Genomic DNA, 23,075 nt, shown 5'->3' on the forward strand with positions numbered 1-23,075 from the left:
CTGGGGCAAAGCCGGGTACTTCGAGCAGTCCCAGGCGCGGGGAGGTGGCAGCAGGGCTCTGCAGGGCTCTGCTCCTGCCCCAGCGTGTCGCCCTGCCCCTCATGGACAAGGAACTCTTCTGCTACTCTGAGATGGAGCTTCAGGGGCTCCAGCAGGACCTTATCCCCAGCGTCTCCCAGGGTTGCAGGACCTGGATGGAGGTATCCTGACCCAGGCTGTGTCATATCCCTCTGTGGCCTCACCATCCAGCCAGTGATTACTGATGGAGGGGCCAGCAGGGCTAATAGCTGGGTGGTCTACGGCTCATGTGTTCCCCAGTCAGTGCCCAGTAGAGGAGTAGAGGATCCCCAGTTTGCCCCTGCCCACCCTGACTGGGTGCAGAGACCACAGAGGCAGCATTGGGGAAAGTGCTTTATTCGGTGCTGGGGGAGTCTGGAGGGGGCCAGTCCCTCACTCGAAGAAGAACATGCCGGGGGTCCTATAGAGGCAGGGGGGCAGCCCCAGGGTGTAGCCGTTGCCCCCTTGCAGGTGCGGGATGGCACCCCCCGGCCCCCACGGCTCCTTTGGCTCACCTGCCAGTGGCCCCACAGCCCCGAAGGGGGTCTGGCGGGGGGCGGCAGGGGCCGGGGGGGCCGTGGCCAGGAGATGCTCCAGCGCCGCGCCACACGGCCGCTCCTTCACGCAGAAGCTCAGCGCCTGCACCCGGCACTGGTAGCTGCTGCCCAGCGCCTCGGGCGCCGACCGGCCGAAGGACCCAAACACAGGTAGGGGGGGCTGCGCGTAGCCCTCCCCCTCCAGGAAACAGGACGGGGGGGGTTTGCCCGTGGCCAGGAGAGTGCTGGGGAATGTAGCAGGCACCTGCCCAAAGGACTGGCCTGACCCCAGCCCGGGGTTGACAGGCTCCTCGCCCTCCAGCGGTGCTGTGGGGGTGCCTGGCGGGGCTGGGGAGTCCTGTGGGGGGTCCCTGGGCTGGCTGGGCAGCAGGGTGGGCAGCAGGGCAGGGCGTGGTGCTGGGCGCTCACCGGACAGCGGGTACTGACCTGGCCGGGGCAGCTGCAGCGCGGCCGGGAGCCCCCCGAAGACAGTCTCCTTGGGTGGGCGGCTCTCCGGGGGGTCCAGGAACAGCCCCTTGGGCTGCAGCGTGTCTGGCATGTACAGGCAGGGCTGCCTGTCCTTGGGTGGCTGCCGCCGGGAGCAGGGCTGGGTGCACCCTGGCACTCCAGCATCCTCTGGCAGTGCAGTGGGACTTGGTGGGCACCCCACGGCGTAGCTCCCCTCTGCCTTGCCCTCCTCAGGTGGTGGTCCCCGCACCCGGTGCTTGGGGGGCTTCCGGTGTCCCTCATCCCCCTCATCCTCCTGGAGGCCCCTCTTCCTGGTGAAACGACGGCGGCGTCGCAAGAAGCTGCCGTTCTCAAACATGTTGTAGCAGTCGGGGTCGAGGGTCCAGTAGTTGCCCTTGCCGGGCTTCTGGTGGTCGCGGGGCACCTTGACGAAGCACTCGTTGAGGGAGAGGTTGTGGCGGATGCTGTTCTGCCAGCCCTGCTTGTTGTCCCGGTAGAAGGTGAAGCGGCCCATGATGTAGCGGTAGATGCCGCTGAGGGTGATGCGCTGCTCGGGCGCGCTCTGGATGGCCATGGCGATGAGGGCGATGTAGCTGTAGGGTGGTTTGGTGGCCTCGGGGCTGGGGAGGGGGCCACCGGCCGGCTCGGGGGCCGGGGGGCTGCGCAGCGCCGTGTCGCCGTCGGGAAGGTCTGTTTGCATCCTCCTGGTCGGCCGGAGCCTTCCCGCTCTGCCGGGCGGCCCCGGCACGGCCCATTAAAACCCGCCGGCAGCCGGCGAGGGGGCGGCGGCCCCTCCTCTCCCAGGGCGGAGCGGTGCTGCACCGTCCAGCGCTGCTCCCTGCGGACGGACGGACAGACGTGCCGCCAGGGCTTGCGGCCAGCGGCCCCGGGGCTGGCACAGCAGCGCTGGCCTTGGCCCCACGGCCCCAAGCGCCCCTGGCCCCTCCTTCCCACGAGAGGTTCCCACGACCTGGAGCTCATCCTGCTCACAGTGGGCAGCCAGGCCCCATCTGGGGGCTGAGTAGGGGCTGCTGCCAGTCCTCAGCTTCCCCCTGCCTACCCCAGTGCCTCAGTTCCCACACCCAGCCTGGGTTTGTGCTGGATCCTGTGCGCTGTGCTGGATCCCTGCTCCGTGCTGTGTCCCAGCACCCTTCACCCCCACATTGCCTCCACCTCCTAGGAGCCCCCTCACCAGGAGAATCTGAGGCACAGGCAGCAAGTGCCTTTAGAATGGCTCCTGCGTTGCCAGGTTGGCAGAGCCACTGCCTGCACCCCTGCCAAGGGGCTGGGGACTGGGGCAGGGTGGCACTGGAACTGGCTTTGCCCACAGTATGAGTCTCTGCCCAGGCCCCTGCTGGCCTGGCACCAGCCCCTCACACTGGAGCCAGTGGTACCAAAGACCTTTATTTCTAGGGTTGGTGAGTGGTGAGTCCCAGCGGCACCAGAACTGTGCTGGCTGTGCCCAGCTCACCAAACCAGCACACAGCAAATCCCACCCAGCTGACTTTGGGGAATAAATACAGGAACAGGTGCCAGGGCAGCAGTGTCACCTCCCAGCACACGCTGTGTCTGTCCCCACTGAGCACCCTGTCCACACCGGCTCTGGACCCACATCCAGAGTGGGGCCATGGTGTGGCAGAGCATCCTGCTCCGGGGCTTCTGGGCTCTCCTCCCTCCCGCCAGGCTCAGGGCTGGCAGAGCTGCTGGAGGACATGGATGATGTGGCTGGAGGTGCCAGGGGCGCAGGGCTGGGGACAGCTGTGGAGCAGGTTTGGCCCCATGCGCTGGGCATGATGGAAGAGCTCCCGTGCAAACACTGGCTCCACCTGCAGAGACACAGACCTGGTGGAGGACAAGCAAGGGACCCTGGGCCCCCATGGCTACAACCCCCCACTTGGCTTGGTGTCCCCCACACAGCTCATTGAGGGACTGCAGAATGTCCAAATTCTTTGGACAACCAAGCTGGGGAGGGGTTTGGAGCACAAGGGAGGAGCAGCTGAGGGAACCAGGGGTGTTTTGTCTGGAGAACATGAGGCTTAGGGGAGACCTTCTTGCTCTCTGCAGCTGCCTGAGAGGAGGTTGGTGCAAGGTGTGGGGGGTCAGCCTCTGCTCCCAAGGAACAAGTGACAGAACAAGAGGAAATGGCCTCAAGTTGTGCCAGGGGAGGTTTAGATTGGATATTAGGAACAATTCCTTCCCCAAAAGGGTTGTCAGGCCCTGGCACAGGCTGCTCAGGGTAGTGGGGGAGTCCCCATCCCTGGAGGGATTTAAAAGCCATGTAGATGTGGTGCTGAGGGACATGGGTTAGTAGTGACCTTGGCAGTGCTGGGGGAATGGTTGGGCTTGATGATCTTAAAGGTCTTTTCCAACTAGAACCATTCTCTGATCCTGTACTCACGTGGGCCATGATGAGCTTCTGGAAGTGGTGCCTGCTGCTGGTGGGGTACTCCTCCCCGAAGCAGAGGTGGATCTGGTACTGTGGTGTGGGCTGCCCCTGGCTCAGGTATCCCCGCAGCTCTGCAAGACACCGGCCCTGTCAGGGGACAGCTGGGTCCCCACAGCCCAGAGCAGGATGTGCCCCTGTTCCCAAGGGACTGGGGTCTCCCAGGGCAGGGGTAGGCAGTGCCCAGGCGAGCACTTACGCTGCAGGAACTGCTGAGTGTCCAACAGCTTGTAGGTCTTCTCCCTCTCCAGCTTGTTGGGCCAGTCCCTGTGCGGGGCCAGTGGCCCGTTCCAGTACACCCTGCCCTGGCACTGGCGCTTCATGAAGACCCCCTCGGGCGCCACCCAGAGCAGGACCCCGCGCTCCAGGTGGGGCAGGAGCCGCTCCAGCACGTCGGTCATGCCGGCCACCCGGCCAGCACCGCCCAGCGCCCGCGGCGGGGGAAACTCGATCTGCTCCATGCAGGAGGGGCCGTAGAGGCTCTGGCTGTCGGGCACGGCGCGGGAGGCGATGCGGCAGCCCTCGGCCGTGCGGGTGGTCACCTCCTTCACCAGCACGTCGCAGTAGTAGAGGCGGACGTGGAGCCAGCAGTCTGGGGAGAGTGGAGGGGCAACTCGTGCTTAGCCCGGGCTGGGGGGCCATCCAGGGCACTGCCCTGACAGCACGGCTCCTACCTGAGTGATTGACGTCCTCCACGGGGAGGTAGGACAGGGGTCCGGGGAGGAGGTGGCCATGGGTTGGGTTCCAGCCATAGAAGACCCCCCTCACGTGGTACCCTGGACCAAGGCAGAGACAAAGTGGCAAAGGGATGTGGGCAGCTCTCCTCGAGGGCCCTCGGGTGCTGTCCTGGCCCCAGCCCTTGGGCCAGGAGGGCAGCAGGGTCCTTCCCACCCACTGCTGCCTGTTACTGGGCCATCTTTAAAGCCCGTGAGCACACAGGCGCCATCCCCACAGCCATTCCCAGCACAAAGGCTGCAGAAAGTAGGGCTGGTCCTGCCGGGCAGCATGTGCTGCTGCTGTCCCTGGCCCCATCCCGCTGCCAGGGACTTTCCTCACCTCGCTCAGCCGGGTGGGCAGAGGGCAGGGGCAGTGGAGACCCGTGGCACGTCTCCGTGGTGCCCTTCAGGCTCTGCTCCACCGGACTCCCCGCGGCGCTGCCCTGGGGAGGAGAGCGGCTGCGGTGAGGGTGGGCCGGCAGTGGGGGACCCTGAGCCACCTCCTGCCCCCATCACGGCCCCGGTGCAGGCGCCCGGCAAGGTGCAGGCAGGGGAGCCGCCGGAGGAGGAGAGAGGATTCAGGGTCCCACCTTCTCCAGCCCGCAGGCAGCTCCCGCACGGGGTGGGGGGATGGCTTACCTGCTGATTCTCACCGGCTGAGGGCCCCGTGTCACCATCCTTCTCTGCGGAGAGCAAGGAAAAACCCCATGAGCCCCTGGCTAAGGGCAGGAACAGCCCCCGGAAAAGCGCCTGGCTGCCGGGGACAACCGCGGAGGAAGAGGAGTGGGGAGGAAGGTGATGCCTGCGGAAGACGGGGCTCGTACAGGCGCGGTGCAGGCATCAGCCCCAAGACTGGCACAGGAGGGGGAACGGCAGGGACGTACCCGCGTCCCGGGCGCCGTCGGACAGGATCTGGTACACCTTGTAGGGCTCGGAGATGTCCAGTTGGCTCCTCTCGGGCACCTCCTGGAAGTCGGTGCTCTTGTTGAGGGCGCAGCGGAGACGCGTCTTCCAGGTGGAGGGGTCCGCCTTGTCTGTCCCCTCCTGGTACTTCCCCTTGTACACGGCCCAAGCCTGCGGGGCAGAGGGTGCCCTGAGCTGGGGGGGGGGGCTGCCTGCGCCCCGCCCCCCCGCTCCGTTGTCTGGGGGCCCGTCGGGGTACGAGTCCCCTGGGGGGCCAGGGCTGTGTGTCCTCGGGTAATGCGGGGAGCTGGGGGGAGGCGGGGTGGGGGCGGGTCCTAAGGAAGCACATGGAGCCGAGCAATGAGGACCCCCGGGGGTGTGCACCGAGCTGGGTAAGGGGTCCTGGGAGTGCACATGGACCCGGGGATTCACAAGGAGCCGGGGGGGGGGGGGCGGTCCCAGGGCGGGGAGGTGCACAGGGCCGGGCAATGGCGAGCTTCAGGGATGTGTATGGTGCTGGGTGGGGGTCCCGGGAGTGTGGATGGAGCCAAGTCGGGGGTCCTAGGGCTGCACATGGAGCTGGGCAGCTGGGAGCCCTGGGAGTGCGCTCAGAGCCGAGCGGGGTGCCCCGGGGATGCACAAAGGGCTGGGCGGGGGATCTCAGGGATGCTCCTGGAGCCAGGCGAGGTTCCCGGGGGTGCTCAGGGAGCCGGGGCAGTGGTCCGGGGGTCCCTATACCTTGAAGAGCGCGGCGTCCTGCTGCTGCCGGTAATCCTGCTTGGCCGCGTGTTTCCAGGGGATGCGGAAGAGCGTCCGGTGCCGGTTCTCCCAGCGCAGCCCCGGGTACCGGCCGCTGTCGATCTGGGCGATCAGCCACTCCTTGAGCCGCATGGGACCCCCTGGCTCCGCCATCGCGACCCCGCGTCCCGCGGGAACGTGCCCGGGCGGCGAAAGCGAAACTGGGGCCCCGACTTTCACTTTCTCTTTCCCGCCCCACGCGCTGGCAGCCCGGTGGGGGGGGTGGGAATAGGACACGAGGCAGTCACTGGAGAGGGGACAGGGCCACCCACGAGAGAGGGGGGCGGGCAATCAGCAGGAGACGGGACAGGGGCACCCATGGGAGAGGGGTCAGGGACCTCGCACTCACAGGAGAAGGGACAGGGCAGCCTATTGGACAGGGGAAAGGGACAGCAGCTGGAGGAGTGAACAGGACAGCCCATGGGACAGGGGACAAGGCACTAGGAAGCACAGGGGATGCCTCTGCACCCCCCTGATGTGACACTGGTGACAGCTCCTCCATCACTGCTGCAGAGCGGGAAACCCAGCTCCTCGCCTGGCTCCTCACCCATTTCGTCACCCCCTGGCTCTCCTTTCTCAGCCCACTGGGTTTCCTTTCCAGCTCTGACTCAGAGCAACTCACCTCTTGTGGGGAGGAGAGAAGAGAGCCAGGGAGATGCTGGGGCTGCAATGCCTCAAAATGAATAATCAGCAGCACAGAGCCCAGCCCTGGGCTTCCCCGCAGGGCACAGGAACAGGGGCACAGCCACATGGCACAGAGGGCACATGGAGCCCTACAGGGGTGGAGGAGGCAGCCACACTGGCAGGGGCTCGTGCTCCTTACTGGTCTGCCCTTGGCCTCTTCACCCAGAGCAAAGCCTGCCCACCCTGCCTGCTCCTGCCTGTACCTGCCCACCCTGCCCGCTCCTGCCTGTACCTGCCCACCCTGCCTGCTCCTGCCTGTACCTGCCCACCCTGCCTGCTCCTGCCTGTACCTGCCCACCCTGCCCGCTCCTGCCCACCCGGGGTGCAGGGCTGCCAGTACCTGGGGTCTAACCTCGGAGGAGACAGTGGTACCAGCACTGACACTGGGAGCTGGGGGAGTCGCAGTCAGGGGAGGGGGAGTGGGTTAGGACCCCCCAGGCCCAGTTCCCATCGGGCTGTGCTAACACCTAACCATGCTCAGGAGTGCACAGGCAGCTGCTCTGCCCTCTGCCAGCGAGGAGGGGATTTCCAGAAGCTGCGGCTCTGCCCTGGTCCTGTCCTTGTCCTGTCCTTGTCCCTCATCCTGGACACTGTTCTGGGAAAAGAGCCTGGGAGTGACCTAGGGAGGATCCACATCTCCCTGCTCTGCCATGGGCAGGGTGATGGTGAGGGGGCTCAGCACAACAGCGCCCACAGATCACACCCCAGGCTGGGAGATAATCATAGTCACCATCTCATTAGTCGGCCCCAGCCAGACGGGATGAACCTTTATCCACCGGGGATTTCACCCCGTGTGGCAGCCACATGGTGACACACAGGACCTGTGGGGTCTAATTACCCCGGCACCAGTGTAGCTGCTCAGCTGCTGGTTCCCCACCGTGCTGCTCTCCGTACAGGGAAGGCCATTACAGGCTTCCAAAGGAGTCAAACATTAACTGCCAGCTCACCCTGCCCTTACTGGGGTTTTTCCAGTTGCACAAACCACATCTGCCAAAATAAACACATTTTGCTGCCTGGGGCAGCTGGGCTGGAGGTGCTGTTGCTGCGGGTACAACCCCGCTGTGCATTTGCAGGGTGAGCAGGGAAACCCGGGGTGTGAGCACCTCAGCACAGTGTGTCCCACCGTGGGCTGGCAGAGGGTGCAGGGGAGGTTCAGGGTGCCAGAAGGCAGAGTGTGGCACCAGCTCAGGGCAGTGGGTACAAAGCTGTCCCAGACACCGGCCCCACCTGCCCCTGCTGCTCCATGCACCCCTTGCAGCACCCATGTAACCAGCACAGTGGGTACCAAGGGACCCTGGGACACCCCCCAGCTGCTATCCTTCAACTACAGCCACCACGCAGGGGTAAACAAGCTATTATTAATTACTTATTAATTACTGGCCCATGCTGATGTGCCCTGCAGTAGCCAGGGCAGGGCCAGTCCCTGCTCCCCAGGAAGATCCCTCATTTTGGGACCCCTGTGCATGGCACCCCATCAAATGCAGAGCTGGAAACCTCTCTGCAGGTGCCTGTCTCTCACTGGCTCCTGGGGGACACTGTCCCCTGTGGGAGATGGGTGGCAGGGTCAAGGGGACCCCAGAAACACACTCTGGCTTCCAGCAGGTGTGATGCTGATGGCCCAGGTGGGCATCCCAAACATCTTCCCACCTGGGACTCTGCCCCAGGGAAAGGTATAAATAGGATGGGGCTGGGAAGTAGCTGGGTTTTGTGGTGCTCAGCTGTGCCCAGCTCCCAGTGCTCCCAACTGCCAGATCCAGCAGGCTGCTTGTCTCAGTGCTCCCAGATCTGGAGAAGCTGCAGTGAACCAGGCTCCAGGTAAGCACCTACCTGCTGCTGCCTGACCTCCTAGGACAGGTTCTTGTGGTGGCACCCATGTTTTTGGCCTCTCTGGTAAATGTCCTGCAAGGCAGGAGGCTGGTGCCCTGTCCCAGTGTCCCCAGCCTGTTCCTTCCCTACTCCTCCCTGGGCTGCAGCCAGCAGCAGCCTCTAGACCTGCCCCATGTCAGGACCCTCCTGCCCAGTGTCCCCCTCCTGACCTGGCCACCACAGGGGAGTCAGGCTGTACCCAGGCAGAGTGTGGAGAATTGGTGTTTAATACTGAAGGGAGACACAAAGTCTTTGAGCAAAATAACTTAAGGCTCTGCTTTAGTGAGGTCTGGCCCAGGCTAAACACTGAGTTCCCACCTTTTAAAGATTGTGCCCTGGTATGGGTGGGAATGGGATGCAACGGACTCCTAAAGCTGCGGTGCTTGCTCAGGGCTGGTGCTTGGCCTTGGAGCTGGAGTGCTGTGTGGTGGCATTACCTGCTAATGCACCCAGCCTGTCCCTGCTCTGCAGCTGCCTTGGCTCTGGGAGCTTGTGCTGCTGGTGGGAAAACTGCTCTGAGGTCCCTGTGCACCCCCAGGCCCGTGCAGTGGGTACCCAAGTGCTAAAGCTGCTGCTGGCATCCCCTGGGTGCTGGCCCCTGTGCCTGCAGTGACCTGGGGGCAGAGACCTACACCTGTCACCAGGTACCCCCAATGTGCCAGGGACAAAGAGTCTGAGCCCTCCAGGTGCCAAAGAGCCTGGCAGTGCGTATGAGTAGTCCACCCTGACAGCTGCCAGGACAGAGGCTGGCAAGTTCCCACCCCAGAAGAGAAGGAGCAAGGATTGGTGTGGCTGCCCAGCACAGTGCTCCCCCGAACCCCCTTCTGCAGCTCCTTCATCCCTCCCAGCCTGTTGGGTGACTCCTGCTTTTCCCTAGGCTGGGGTCACTTCAGACAAGCTGGGATGCAGGAGAATGTCCTCTTCACCCGCAGCAGGAAGGGAGTTGTGCTCCTGATGTCTCTGCCTCTTGGGACCAGTCCTTGCACAGCTCCCTCTGTCCTGGATGTTCCTCCTCTCCCTGCTGGCAGCAAAGCTTTCATTTCTTCTTCATCATTGAAAGGGGACGTCCCATACCTCTGCTTCAGGTGCCTGTGGACCTGGGAGAAGCGGGGAGAAACAAACTAAGGTGCCTGTTTCCAAGGGCAGGTCCAAGCCTGCCAGGAAGGAGAGTGGAGTAGTGACCCATTTCCCCCAGAAGGTCTGAGATTGATGGGCAGGCTGGGCTGGGGAGCAGGGCACGGGTGCCAGAGGCTGGTCCCACCTTGCGGGCCGCGCTGCCGTTGAACTCAGCCAGCTGCTGCCTGAAGCCAGGGTTGGGGTTGGCGACGGGCCGGATGGTCCTGATGGCCTCCAGCACCTCCTGGGAGCTCAGCTCTGTGACAGCCATCACATAGGCAACCACCACGGTGGTGCTGCGGGAGATGCCAGCGAGGCTGGGGAGGGAGAGGGTGGAAGGGCTGCGGTCAGGGCACACCCTGAGCCCCCGCTCATCCCTTCCTCCACCCCTGTGCTTCAGCTATTTCGGTTCCTCTTCTCCAAGAACTTGCTCTCCAGGAGGCCTGAGCCCTTCCAAGCTCCTCTCCACTGGTGCCTGTGAACACCTGCTCCTCCCCAGGGACACGAGCTGTGCCCGCTGTCTGGTCACCTGCCCCGACCCTGCTCTGCCCTTGCCCAGCTCAGCTGTGGGGCTGCCTGGATCCTACCGGCTTGGAGGGGAAGGCACAAGCCACAGCTGGGGTGGAACCCAGTGGATCCCTGGGCAGGGAGCCCTCTGGCTCAGATCAGGGGTCTGCAGCCCAAGCTGGGAGCTGGGCTTTTGTCTGCAGTGCTCTGGGCACACAGCATCGGGCACGGAGAAAGGAGTTACCAGTGGACGAGGCAGTTCCCTCCGCGCAGGCGACACTGGTGGATAAAGCTGATGCATTCCTTGAAGTGCCTCTTGCTGGCAGGAAAAATAAACCAGAGTAAGAAGGAAAAATAAACCAGAGGTCACTGGCTCGCTGAAGGGGGCTTGGGGTGCTGTGAGACCTCACCCCAAATTGCCCCACAGAGCCTCCCATGGCCCCACACCTCCCGGGTACTCACATGTTGGCCTCAGGGGTGTCAGGCAGGGGGATGCGGAGGTAGGTAATGTCCTGGGAGACACAAGAGGAAGAAGAGAAACTGGGGTGGGTGCTCACAGCCCGTTGGGCAGCACCTTCACCCCATGCCCCAGCGCCTGGCTGCCTGGCACAGCTTCCCCTACACTGGGACCGGGAGGGCAGGGAGGGACGGGCAGATCATGGGAAACAAGATGAGGCTGGAGGGCTGGAAATAGTTTCCCATTCATGTTCAAGGCCAGGTTGTAGTCACTAGACAGCCAGTTTCCCAGAGTGGGACCATTGCCCAGCTCCTCTGGGGAACGCTGGTGGGAAGAGGGGAGAGGTGTACACGCTGGGGGTGCTCAGAGGGGGTTGAAAGATGCTGTAGCATGGAAGGAGCTGCCGAGAGCCATGTGGTGGGTGCAGGATCCTACCTGCAGCAAGGGCTGGGGAGATTCATGGATGGAGACAATGTGGGTGATCTTGTTCCGACTTAGCTGTTCCAGATCTTTGGCATCTAAAGGATAAAACTAGATATTAGCATATATTCATTTCTTATCCTTCTCTTCCCACAGGCTCATGGGGGTGTTCCTGCAGAAAGCCCAGCACAGAGCCTTGCTCCCAAGGATCAGCAGCATCTCCCCCACGTGCACCAGTGCAGGCACAGGCAAACACACAAACCCACCCTGAAATCTGGAACACAGACCCTGCCATGCCAAACCAGAGGCCTTGCTGCAGTCTCAGGGTTTTGATGGATCTTGTGAGCTGCAGAAGTGGAGCTGCAGCTGCTCACATCAACTCTAAGCTTGGCTCAGGCTGCCTGAGCTCCCCTCTACCATCTGAGCAATCTGCAGGAAACAACTTGCAGTGCTCTGTGTGTCCTCTCTGCAGCTGCACACACAGAAATCAAGTATCCTCCATTTTCTAGGGCAATGACCTGCTTCTCACTAGTGCTCCAGCATCCCTGGCTCTAATCCTGCTCCCTGCTCCAGCACTGCAGTGCTTAGGCTGGGAGGGAAGCATGGCTGTGGCTGAGCAGCTTGGTAGCCATCCCCTGGCATGAACAGTTGATGCAGCCAGAGAGGAATAACGTGTTCCCAGCTCTTCACTTTGGGTTTCTGGGCTTTCATGTGGTGTAAAACCTTGACGCGGGAGTCCAGGCCCTGTTGTGCTAACAGCACAAGGTGAATTTTAACAGGACTGAGCCTCCAGAGAGGCACCCCATGGGGTGTGGACTCACACAGCACCCTCCACTGTCCCACCCGCCGCAGGCAGTGATGGCAGTTAGTGACACTGGTGTTGTGGCTCATAGGGGCTGGAAAAGGTTTCAGGTGGAGAAAAGGTCTCTAGGAGCTGCTAGAGCTGAATTTAGCAGGTCTGAAGTCTCCCTTGTCACCCTGGGATGCTGAGTAGAGTGATGCTTGGGGGGCATGAGGCCAAGCCCCCTGTCAGTGGATCCTTGCAGGAACTGCTGGAGTGATCCTGGGAGTGGGTGCCCTTGCACCTCAGAATTGTGTGCTGAGACCTGAGAGAGCCCCCAGGCCCTTCTGCTGCTGGCTCCCAACACAGCCCACCCCAGGGCAGAAGGCACCAGGAGGGCAGGGAGCTCCAAGTCATGGGCCAGGACAAGCCAGCTCCACGGCTGGAGGATGTCTCCATGGCAGCTAGGCTCTGCTTACCGATGAAATTCCCAAGGTAGAGGCCAGGGAGGATCTGTGGGACACAAGGAGAAGTGGCAGTGTGAGTGGCACCCCATCCTGCTGCACCAGGACCCCCCCCCGTGGGAAGCAGCAGTTAGAAAGGCAAAAGTTGTGCTGTCAGTGCGAGTGTCCCTGGTCCTGGTGCAGGATCAGTGCTGGTGCAGCAGAGGGTGGGTGCTCCTGGGGCTGCTGCTCCTCTTGGCAGCCAGCCCTGGCACCTCGACCCCCGCAACCTCCCACCTGGGGCTCGGCTGAGGCTCTTTTATTTTTCCTCTTGCTTATTATCAATCAGTTCTTTGTTGGGGCTTTTTCCCTCAGCTCAGCACCCGCCTCCACACAGCCCTGGGCTCTGCCCCAGTCCTGCTGCCCATGGGACGGGGAAATGCCAGGCCTGGGGGGGATGTGGTGGTGTCCCCCAGGCTCTGCCCCCTCACTCTGTGCTGCAAGGAACCCATTTCCAACAGCCTGGGGACAGATGCTCCGGGCACTGTGTCCTCACCTGATTTTCCTTGTGAGATTCTACTTTTCATTATTAGAAGAAAACGAGTTACTTGCCAACGCCTCTGCTGGTGGCACTGCGGAAGCAGCAGCAGGACACCCTGCAACCCTTTGGACCCGGGATTTTCTGTTTTTCCCTTCTCCCAGCCTGTCCAACCCTGTGTCCTGCTGGATCCCCTCCAGCTTCTCCCTGCTGCACCGCCGGGCACACGGGACCAGGGCAAGCAGAGGTGACTCCTGCCAGCCCAGCTGGGCTTGCACTTCTCTCCCTGCCCGCATTTGGAAACGTGTCTCTTAGTCAAGAGACTTAAAAGTTGGGCTTGTTTGATGTTGTTGTTTTTTTTGTTTCGTTGGGGTTTTTTAAATTTGTTTTGGTTTTGTTGCTGTTTTTTTTTTGGGGGGGGGGTTGTTTTTTTGTTGATTTTGTTTTGGTTTTTTGTTTCCTAAAATTTTAGATCATTTTCTAGTGTCAGGGTGCCTTTAACTTGCAGCAGCAGCTCTGAAATGTACTGGTAGGAGAGCGTGGGTTAGCAAGGGCAGCTCCCAAGGGCAGGACGCCGAGGCACGAGTAAGGGCACATTCCTGTCCCCAGCACCCTCCTGACCTGCTCCTCACTGGGGGAACTGGGCAGCACTGGGCACCTCCCCCGATAACGGGTGCTGCTGGCGCTGGGGAGGAGGGATTAATACTCCGGAGCTGGAGGCTTTGCAGGAAGAAGGTGTCTCTGGGACAAGGGGAAGCTCAAACCTCCCTAAAATAGCTCTGTTCCCTCTTCCCGGTGACACTGAGCCCCGCGCACAGCCCGGCCCCGCCGGGCTCGGGGTGTCCTGGGACCCGCTGCCTTGGTTTTCCAGGCGTCGGGAAAGGTGCCCCCGTGGCGGGGCGGGGGGCTGGGCTGTCACCCCTGCCCTCGGCAGCTCGGGGCTGCGTCCCTGCCCGCTGCTCCTCCGCCCCCACCGCCCGGTAAACAAGGTGCGTGCGGGCCGGGCCGGGAGAGGGGCTCCCGCGCCAGCCCCGGGCCCGGCAGCCCCGCCGCGCAGCCCCCTGCCCCCGTTACCTGGCTCATGCCGTTCCCCATGGCCGGCAGCGGGTGCCGCGGGGGGACGGGGCGCGGGTGTCCTTGTCCCCAGTGCTGTCGTCCTCTCGGGCTCCGGGCGCAGCCGCCGTTCCCGCTCCGCACTTTTCCCGGTCACGTTTCCGTCAGGAAGAGCTCGGCTCCCGCCCCCGGGATGGCGGCCGGTGACGGCGGGATCGTGCCCGCGGCAGCCAGGCCAGGCGGTGGCGGCTGTACCGGGGCAAAGGGACCTCGCCCCCCGTCCTCCTGCCCGGGGCTGTCCCCGGCTGCTCCGGCGGGCGCTGCCGCCGGCACCGGGAGCAGACAAAGGAGAAACTCCCCCTCTGCGCCGGGCGCGGGAGCCCAGAGCCCGCGTTGGCAGCTGCCTGTCCCGCTGCCTGTCCCCGCTGCCTGTCCCGCTGCCTGTCCCCGCTGCCTGTCCCGCTGCCTGTCCCCAGTGCCTGTCCCCAGTGCCTGTCCCCGCTGCCTGTCCCCAGTGCCTGTCCCCAGTGCCTGTCCCCGCTGCCCACGCGGCCGCACAAGGCTGCGCTGTTGCGAGAAGAACAAAACCTTTGTTCCGCGGCGCAGCGGGCGCCATGCCCGCCATGCCCGCCGTGCCTTGCCCGCCCCTGCCCGTGCTGTGCCCACCCCCGCCCCGTGTCCTGCGGGACCTGGGGTGCTGGCGTTAGGGAGGCACGGGGGGCTTGCACAGGCTTAACCCCCGGGGGCACAGGGCGGGTGCAGACGAGCTGTGGGGCAGAGCCCAGTGCGGGGCCGCGGGGGCAGCGGGGGGGTGAGGGGCACCGGGACGTGGCGGGGGACACACCGGGGGGGCCAGGCCCGGGGGCGGTGTCAGCCTCGCGGTTCCGGCCCGCCAGGCCGCGCCCGTCGCCATGGCAACGGGGCCGCGCCCGAGAGCGCCCAAGCGCCGCCTGCCGCCCAGCGGGCACGTTGCCATGGCGACGGGCGCGGCCTGGCGGGCGCAGGCGCAGGCCCAAGCGCAGGCCCAGCCCTGGCTGCTGTGTCCCCCTACCCCTTAAAAGGAGCTTTTCCCTTCCAACCAGCCGAGGCTGGTAAGTGGCGATGAAGGCTGTGAAGTGGCCGCGTCTGTATCCGTGGGAAGATATTGTGACAAGCCCAGCCCTGCAACCCAGAGGCCTGTGCTGGCCTGTCCCTGCTGCTGGCAAGGGGACATGGCAGAGCATGGCTTCCTGTAGAGGTACAGAAAATTGAAAACCCCCCCGGAAAAAAAAAGTAGCTCTCCTTGTTACCCCTATTTGTTTTTTTTCCCCTTCAGAGTATGTGGTGCTGTTGAGCCTCAGAAACTTACCTGGGGCAATTAAAGTGAGTCAAACTGTGGGAGCATTTGTTGTGGTGAGCTTTATACCTCTCTTTCTACCCACCTGAGTCAGAAGAACTGCTTAGTGAAGAGCCTGAAGAGGTTTTGGAAGCAGTTAGAAAGAGAAGGCAGAAAGTTTGAGGTGACAAAATATGCCTTTAATCCGAAGACTTTCAGAGTCCTGTTTGTGGAGGAATTTTGCAAGAATCCTGGCATGGCTTGGATTATGAAACTGGTAAGTCTGCTCTTTCCCAAGGAAAGTGAAACAGAGATGAAGGGATGCCTTCATTTTGTGGAGGGAGAGGAAAATGTGGGAAATCCACAGGAAAAGCTGGGCAGAACAAGGTGGCTCAGCGTAGCAGTGCTCCTGGTCACTGTCCTAGTCAATACACAGTACCAGAACACTTCTTTTGTAACAGTTAAAAGACAGCTCAGTTTGTTTCCAGAGCCAAAGTTAACTCAGCAGTGAAGGGATAAAGTGCAGAGTTCTTGTGTGGTGGAAAAAATTGTGCTCCCAGGGCTTCTCGCTGGGGAGTTATGTCCAAGTTCATGCTCTGGAATCTTCCAGCTGGGCTGCAGGTGTGCCAGGTGGTGGGGTGTGTGGGGCAGGTTCTAACTGGGCTTCTGGTGAAGCAGCTTTCCAGGGCAGCCCCTAAAGGTGAAGCTATGGAAACATCTGTGTGGCTTTAGGGAAATCCCACTGTGTTGGGTACCAGCCAGTGTAAGTCCCGGCAACTTCCTGTGGGGAATTCCATCCTGGGAATGCAAAGAGATTAGAGGAGGGTCCCTGGGCAGCCTGGAGTGCATTTTGGGGGGATTTGGTTGGCATTAGCTTCCCTCTGCTCAACAGTTAGAGACTTGAGGGGTAGTCTTAGGCTCTGAATCCTATTTGTCCCCCCAAACCTGTAGCTCCCTGCTGCTGAAAGCAGCAACTTCCACTCCAGCCAGTGTCCTGGGGACCAAACAAACTGTGTTTCCTTTAGAAATTGCAACAACACAATGTGATGCTGGGAAATGGCCTCACTTCTGCTGGCTGATCCAAGCCATTCCACCTCAGGAGCATGGAGCTGTGGTGTGGAACTAAGGCTACAGCCACCTGAGACAGGAGGACTCACCCTGGTCAGTCCCATCGGTAAGGACACAATTGTAGGAAGTGTCTGGGAGGTAATTATGCAAACTAACCTTTGAATTGGAGCCAGGAGGGTAGCAGTTAGTGGTTATCTCACTCTACAAATGGGAATGTGTTAATTGGCAACAGAAAAACCTTATATTAAGCTGATTTTATGCCCAACAACCTCAATTAACATGGTAAATAAGGAGAACACAGTAAACAAGGATCTATGAAAAGCCTGTGATTAAACCAACAACTTAAATTAAATAGGATGTGGCTGGCCTCAGAACTCACAGCCAAGTAAAAATAAACGGGTGTTACTCCTCCTGTCGGTCTGTGCTCTTGAGCAGCCCCATGTTGTGACATCTCAGGGTGCCTGTTCCCACCCTTGGATGTGGGAGTTAGTTGGGATGTGCTCAGTGCCACATCCTGGGGCTGCAGGAGCCTGGACCTCCTTGGGAAGGGGCCCTGGGGAGCCAGTTCTCAGGCAGTTTAGCTGAGCCACCCCACTTTTAGCACATTGCCCAGCCTGGGCTGTCTTCAGGGTTGCTCTGCTCCTGCTTGCTGTAGTTCTCTGACATCTTTCATGACTTTGCTGGTTAATTAAGTTCCTCTATAAGGTACACAAATTGAAAATGTGACTTAACAAAATCCCCAACAACATATGTTGCGTTACTTATGTTTCTGGGAGCATGTGACAGTTTGTTTATTTGGTGCTGTGGAACTTCCCTGTCGGCTGCCTGCTCTGCCCTTTCCTCCAGGAATCCTCCTGACACCTACGGGCTGGGGTGTGTTTGCACTAGGGAGCTGTTGCTGGATTCTCTTCCAGCCCGTAACCTGAAGTGGCGGGTCTTGCGCACCAGCAGGTGGTGAGCCAGGCTGGGCAGGGCTGCTGCACTGACACCCTGGGAAAGAGCAACGGGAAAGCCGGTGACTCTGCTCTTCCGTCTGTGTCCTGGCAGGTCACCAGGTGAGGGAATGTTCCTGTTTGGAAAACTGAAGGATATTATTCATTGAAGAAGGGCAGAACATCTGTCTCCTCCTTGAGGGACACCCAACAGGAGCTTTGGTTTTTTGCTCTTATTTCACCCTCTCCTGCCAGTGACTTTCCCGTTCTCCTGTATCCATGCAAGGCTCCTTCACCATTCCCAGGGCAAGGTTTCTTGCCATGTCTTTTCTCAGGTGGCCAAGCACTTCACTGAGGATCTGACTTCTTACACTTTGCAAGCCTGCTCTTAAAGGTGATCTTGGGTGGGTCTGACACAAGGCAGAGGTATCAGCCACTGGGTCATATGGAAAATTTCTCTGTGAGGAACAGGCTGAAAGTTTGACTCGGGAGTTTGTTGTAGTGGCATCTGTAAGTGCAAACACCCCTCGTTATTCCAGAAGGGGATTTCCTTGCCTTAACACCCTGTTGTTCCTTTCCTCTTCTCCCAGTGCCTCCCACTGAAGGCCTGGTTGTACAGAGGTGAGTTTCCTCCCTTTTCTCATCCAGCATTTACTCTGGAGCATGGAGGTGGCTGAATCCTGTCTATGTGTGCCATGAAGCAGGGCAAGAAAAGGTCTGTGCAGCTCTGGTGTTGAGTTCCATGATCAGCTCAGTCTGGTCACATCTGACTCCAGAAACACCTGCAGGACTTGGCTCTTCTGCCACTGCCACCCCATCTCTCTCCTGTCTTTTTTTTATTGGAAAACTGGTGTCACCAGATCGCTGGAAATGTCACTTTGACAACTCATCTAGGACTGAAGGCGAAATGTCAGTCCTGGTTTTATTGTTAGTGGTTGGGTGTTGGCAGCCTTTCCTCTTCCTCAGCCCCACGGAATGCCAGGACAGGGTGATTCATGGCAGGGAGCAATTTGATTTCCTGCCTGCCACCCTTGCTGCTGGATGGAGCCTGATGGCTTTCATTTGATTAACACATCTCCCCAAAGACATCACATCAGTCTGATGGCTTAGGAGGCAGGAAGATCCATCACTTCCCTCCGTGAAGGTTCAGCAGAGCTCATGCCTGCTCTGAATGATCAAAACCCTTCCCAGAGCCAGGGTACAGCCCTGGGTGTCCAGCTGAGGCTTGGAGACATGCTGGAGTGAAGAGCTCTGTGCCAGCTGTGAGGGATGGCACAGGCTCAGGCCAGTCCCTCTTTCATTTTCCAGATACCACTCTTGATTGCTTCTGAATTTTAATTTTTTCCCTGCAATTTTTAGTAAGGTTTCATCATTCAGGGTTGCATTTAAGCTCAGGTGGCTGAAGCCTGTCATCACAGGGAAGGTTAATTACTGGCACTGGAGCAGAAGAGGATTGCTTAGAGTGGGAATTCCCTGTCTGCTTGCTCAGTGTCTGCCTTTGATCCTCATCTACATCGTTCCAGATGTTCCTCTCACACATGTGGCAGCCCAAGAGGGGGCACCTGAGACTGATCCTGGGAAGGAAGGGTGTGTGCTGCCTGCAGCTCTGCCCGCCCCCTCCCCCGCCTCTGCCTGCAGCTCTGCCCCCCCCTGCCGATCTGCCCCCTCCTGCTGCCGCAGCCGCTCAGCTGCGCTGCCTTCTTTCCTGACACCCATCAATGTCATTTCTCTGACAGCAGCTTTAGGAGAGAGGCTGGGCGTGCCTTCTGCCCTCATGGGTTTTTTGCAGCACTCTGTGCATCCGTGAGGCTGATCTTTTCTACTTCAAACCTAAAAGCTTTCGGGTTAGTGCTCTGCTGAGAGGTGGGTGTCTCACAGCTCAGCCCTTCGCTTGCGAGCCCCCCAGCGGTGCAGCAGGGCTGACTTCGCTGCACACAACTGACACTGTTCAGCTTCCTCTCTCAAAAGGTGACAGCTGAGAGAAAGAGAGGACTCTGCAGGAATTGAGGGTATTTAAAATAAACCCCTTTGACTCCAGATTTTTTTAAAATACATCTTCTCTCACTGGCTAAGTGAAAAATAGGTATCAGTAAAGTTCAGCTGAAGTTCTCAGAATTTTATCAGCTATGCACACAACCCAAGTGTTGCAACAGCAGGAGCCTGAGAGAGGAACTGTCTTGTCATTGCAGGAGCTGAGAAAAACAGAAACAGCAAATGGTACTTCAGAAATTACATGTCAGTGGGATTATTGTTCTTTCAGCTTTAATAATGGAAAGCACAAGCAGCACCATGGGGAAGGAAACTTCCCTCAGAGGTGATTTATGCTGATGCTGCTGTCCTACCAAGTGTCTTCTCTAATTTGTTTTGGTTTTTTAACTTCCCTCTGACAAGACACAGTAGCTGATGGACCTGTTGCAGCCTTTTCTCCTGTCAGCTTCATTCCAATACTCCAGGTGGTGCCCCTGGGGACAGTGTTACTACAAATGAGCCAATATATGCAGCTCAGCCGGGCTCCTGGGCAGCTCTGATTTGCACAATCTAATCGGTTCTGTTGCCTCAAACCAAATTCCTGCTGAGGCAGCCTGCACGTCAAGAGCAGGAGTACCTTCTGCTGGTCAGGAAAGAAATGAATGGGAGGGAAAGTCCTGGGTGTCCTCACAGTGTCACTGTGCTCGGGTATCACTGTGCTTGGAGGAGAGATCTGAACCCTGCTGTGCTGGGAAACCACTCTGGGAGACTGCACTAAAAATCCAGCTCATTCTGTGATTTTTTCCTCAGCATTGCCTGCTTCAGCTGAACTGTGGGTTTCACTTGCCTGTCCTTCTGGAAGCCAGAGGGATTTTTATTTTTTTTTTCTTTAGTAACACCAAGAACATCTTCATCGGAGAAGATAGTGAAAGGCCAAAGGGTAATGGTTTTAAACTGAGAGAGGAGAGATTTAGGTCAGATATTAGTTAGAAATTCTTCACTCTAAGGGTGGTGAGGAACTGGGATGGGTTGCCCAGGGAGGCTGTTGATGTCCCATCCCTGGAGGTTTTTAAGGCCAGGCTGGACGAGGTTTTGTGCAACCTGATCTAGTGGTTGGGTTCCCTGCTCATGGCAGGGGGGTTGGAAATTGATGATATTTAAGGCCCCTTCCAACCTTTATGATTCTGTGATTCCATTATTCTAGGAATAGAAACTTTGGAATAAGCTCAGAATGTTCCTTGGCTCAGTGCATGGGAAAGAGATTTAGGGTTGGATCTCTGATTGCGTCACACCGACTGCTGCCTGCTCACAGGGGGTCCTTCTGTGGAGGGAAAAGTATTGGAAAACTGCCTGTTTTCTCCCTAATTTACTATTGTTGTATTGCCTCAGCTGGAGGGAAGTGCTCCACCTTCCCACACCCCAGTAGCTTGGAAGACTGAAATCAAGTGTCACCTACACAGGACAGGGAGATGTTTCTTTCCTTCTAAAGGGTTTTGTTAAGATGTTTGGAATGGAAGCTCTGGTTCCATGCCTTTCTTAGCAACTGCTCCAGACACTTCCCTCTGCACAGAAAAGAATCAAATTCATTGTAGTTAATTAATAATGATGATTAATTTAAAGGAAAATCTTCTTTTGGTCTTAACCCAGTTGTGCTGGGGTAGCAGGCTCATGGAAGAAACAATGACTGGTTCAATCAATTGTCCTTTTACCAGGAGACAGGCTCAGGGACTGTTCCTGCTCAGCCCTCTTCAGGCAGCTTTTTAAAAAATTAGGTTTTACCCCTTCATCTTGTTTTGAAAGCCTTATTTCTATGTTCTCTTGCTGTGCAACTTCACAGATGTTTTCCCAGCAAGGCTAAAGGGACACTGCCCCCCTGTCCCTCCCTGCACGTCTCAAGAGATTCCTGACGTGCTTCAGATGTAAACTTGTCTTTGTTTGGATACCCCACAACTCCTCCTCTGTGCTTTGGGTGTGCTGTGGATTCCCCATTCCTCCCACTCCTGTTCCTGGTGGGACAAGGCACTGGCTCTGAAGCCAAACTCCAGAAGCACTTGCATAAACCCCCTCCCCAAGGAATGCAGACACAGAGTCAGGAATGCCTGGCTGCTCTGATTTTAATAATCCCACTTCCACCCCAGCCTTGGATGTCCCAGCAGGGCTGTGCAGCAAGGAGCAGGGAAGGGTTTGTGATCCAGGGAAGCTGCAGTGCTGTAGCTGAAGAGCCAAATGCTTCCCAGGGAGCTCACCCAGGTGGGCTCTGGGCAGGCCTGTCTCCTGCAAACCTCAAAGGCTGTGGCTGTTGCAGGGTGAGCTCTGGGGATGACAGAGTCCAGATGGTGGCTCAGCCACCTCAGCCCTCCAGGATGCGATTGATGAGCTTCATTTCCTCAGCGCTCATGGGGTTCAGGTTAAATCCCTTCAGCTCGGGTTTACCTGAGAGAACACACTGAAAAATCAGGATTTTGTACAAAACCAGCAAAGCCATCACAGGAAACTCTGGAGGGGTTGCAGGGAGGGCAGGGACACCCCTGAGAGCTGATGGGGGGTCATCCAGTGTGGTGTGGGAGCCATTTAGGGTGACAGTTCCACACTGGGAGCTCTATGATCCTGCTGGAGCAGGGAAGGGATGGCAAGGTTGCTGGGAAACCGGCTGCAGGGACACACAGAGCTCAGGAGCTTCTGGACCTCCACATCTGCTCCCAGGAGACTCCAGATCGGGAGCATTTACCTTGAGCCTCAAAGAGGCGATTGACCTTCACACGCAGCTCTTTCCGGAGGTTGTTTATCTCCTCATCCAGATGTTCCTGGTCTGAGACAAGTGGAGCAGGAGTGAGGGCTGCAGGCAGAACCCCCCACTGGACCCTCAGCATGCAAGCCCAGCCCCGGGGGCAAGAGAGGACTTATCCTGAGCCACCAGGAGGCCCCTTGGGGCTGAGCCCTGGGTGCTCCATGCCCGACGGTGCTCCCCGGGCGCTGCCACAGCCGCAGGCTGCCCCGGCAGATTTTGGAAACTTGTTTTTTTTCTAAAAATCTTACTCCTTCCTAGGCCAAGTGTGCCCAGCGCCTGCCCCACAGGCTGCCTCACCCTTCTGCAGCATCTCCCGGGTCTGTGCCTTTGGCAGCTCGATGAACATCTCCCCGAAGCAGACCACGGCCAGGTCTGCAGAGAGAGGAAAGAAAGGAAGAGGATTTAACGGAGAAGCCGCTCCCGGGGCTCAGGGTGGACGTGGCTGGCCGGGCCCGGGCCTCACCATCAGGCTCTGGGTCCTTCTGCAGTGCCCGCAGGGCCTCGCGGTTCCGGTTCCGCTTCAAGTCCAGGTCCACAATCTGCAGCGGGAGAGAAACAGCGGGAACTTCAGGCTGCCGGCGGCGGCGGGACGGGGGAGGCCGCCGCGATGTACCTGCTGCCGCGCCGCCAGCACGTCCTCGGCCAGCTCCTCCACCTCGGCCAGGTAACGCAGCACGAAGGCCGGGTCCCGCGCCATCGCGCTGCCGGGGCCGGCGGGGCCGTCCCGGTCCGTCCGGGGCCGCTCCGGGCGCAGCCGCAGCCGCGCGGGCGGGTTCCGCGGCGGGAGGGGCCGCGTGCGAGGGCTCCCTCTGGCGGCCGCTCCGGGCGCTGCTCGCGGACCCACCGGCAGGGTCCGGAGACCCCCGGGGCCGCCGCCGCCGAGCCCTGCCGCCCCCCGGTACCGATGTGCGGGACACCGGCCCGGGGCTCTGCGCCCTCGGGCTGCCCAGGCCGCCCTGAGGGACCCTCAAGGTGGCAGAGCCGGCCGGGGCTGCGCCCTGGCTGTGACCTCCAGCCGCTCCCTGCCGCGGCACAGGGGCCACGCCATCCCTGCCTCCCCGGCCCTGCCCCTCCGTGCGGTGTGATGATGGTGATGCCGTGGTTTCCCGGCTGATGGTGAAGGGATCCTCAGTCTGTCTTTTGTCGGTGCTTTGAGAGAACCCCAGTGACAGCCCCGAGGCACCGAGTGTGGGCTGGGGGAGAGGAGAAGCATTGGGA

General features: G+C 59.7%; 4 protein-coding genes across 4 annotated transcripts; all 4 read right to left on the minus strand.

The window, feature by feature from the left end:
- Positions 1-427: 427 nt before the first annotated feature.
- On the minus strand, positions 428-1,773 carry FOXS1 (forkhead box S1). Its single transcript, XM_051633060.1, has one exon. It carries the CDS (start codon positions 1,759-1,761, stop codon positions 451-453), a length of 1,311 nt encoding a protein of 436 aa, XP_051489020.1. The 5' UTR covers positions 1,762-1,773; the 3' UTR covers positions 428-450.
- A 671-nt stretch (positions 1,774-2,444) lies between these two features.
- On the minus strand, positions 2,445-6,787 carry LOC127391025 (interferon regulatory factor 4-like). Its single transcript, XM_051633282.1, has 8 exons — positions 5,862-6,787; positions 5,105-5,294; positions 4,860-4,903; positions 4,561-4,663; positions 4,179-4,280; positions 3,704-4,096; positions 3,460-3,578; positions 2,445-2,887 (listed from the first exon to the last, which is right to left on the minus strand). The coding sequence occupies exons 1-8, from the start codon at positions 6,033-6,035 to the stop codon at positions 2,747-2,749; spliced, it is 1,266 nt and encodes a 421-aa protein (XP_051489242.1). The 5' UTR covers positions 6,036-6,787; the 3' UTR covers positions 2,445-2,746.
- A 1,893-nt stretch (positions 6,788-8,680) lies between these two features.
- Positions 8,681-14,225, minus strand: DUSP15 (dual specificity phosphatase 15). Its single transcript, XM_051633283.1, has 7 exons — positions 13,808-14,225; positions 12,232-12,265; positions 10,987-11,069; positions 10,557-10,606; positions 10,339-10,413; positions 9,733-9,904; positions 8,681-9,568 (listed from the first exon to the last, which is right to left on the minus strand). Exons 1-7 carry the CDS (start codon positions 13,826-13,828, stop codon positions 9,356-9,358), a joined length of 648 nt encoding a protein of 215 aa, XP_051489243.1. The 5' UTR covers positions 13,829-14,225; the 3' UTR covers positions 8,681-9,355.
- A 6,940-nt stretch (positions 14,226-21,165) lies between these two features.
- PDRG1 (p53 and DNA damage regulated 1) lies at positions 21,166-22,597 on the minus strand. The gene is made up of 5 exons (XM_051633316.1): positions 22,471-22,597; positions 22,321-22,396; positions 22,155-22,229; positions 21,798-21,878; positions 21,166-21,502 (listed from the first exon to the last, which is right to left on the minus strand). The coding sequence occupies exons 1-5, from the start codon at positions 22,552-22,554 to the stop codon at positions 21,420-21,422; spliced, it is 399 nt and encodes a 132-aa protein (XP_051489276.1). The 5' UTR covers positions 22,555-22,597; the 3' UTR covers positions 21,166-21,419.
- Positions 22,598-23,075: the final 478 nt, after the last annotated feature.

Source organism: Apus apus, chromosome 15 (genome assembly GCF_020740795.1).
Source record: "Apus apus isolate bApuApu2 chromosome 15, bApuApu2.pri.cur, whole genome shotgun sequence".
Classification (NCBI taxonomy): domain Eukaryota; kingdom Metazoa; phylum Chordata; class Aves; order Apodiformes; family Apodidae; genus Apus; species Apus apus.

Coding starts and splice junctions, on each gene's coding strand:
- DUSP15 (XM_051633283.1), bottom strand. CDS start 13,828: ATGGGGAACGGCATGAGCCAG. Junction 11,070..12,231: donor CTACCTTGGGAATTTCATCG/GTAAGCAGAGCC, acceptor TTTATCCTTTAG/ATGCCAAAGATCTGGAACAG. Junction 9,569..9,732: donor ACGGCAGCGCGGCCCGCAAG/GTGGGACCAGCC, acceptor CGCTTCTCCCAG/GTCCACAGGCACCTGAAGCA.
- PDRG1 (XM_051633316.1), bottom strand. CDS start 22,554: ATGGCGCGGGACCCGGCCTTCGTGCTGCGTTACCTGGCCGAGGTGGAG. Junction 21,879..22,154: donor CCGGGAGATGCTGCAGAAGG/GTGAGGCAGCCT, acceptor CACTTGTCTCAG/ACCAGGAACATCTGGATGAG. Junction 21,503..21,797: donor TCGCCTCTTTGAGGCTCAAG/GTAAATGCTCCC, acceptor GTGTTCTCTCAG/GTAAACCCGAGCTGAAGGGA.
- LOC127391025 (XM_051633282.1), bottom strand. CDS start 6,035: ATGGCGGAGCCAGGGGGTCCCATGCGGCTCAAGGAGTGGCTGATCGCC. Junction 4,904..5,104: donor CGACGGCGCCCGGGACGCGG/GTACGTCCCTGC, acceptor TGCTCTCCGCAG/AGAAGGATGGTGACACGGGG. Junction 3,579..3,703: donor CACTCAGCAGTTCCTGCAGC/GTAAGTGCTCGC, acceptor GGTGTCTTGCAG/AGCTGCGGGGATACCTGAGC.
- FOXS1 (XM_051633060.1), bottom strand. CDS start 1,761: ATGCAAACAGACCTTCCCGACGGCGACACGGCGCTGCGCAGCCCCCCG.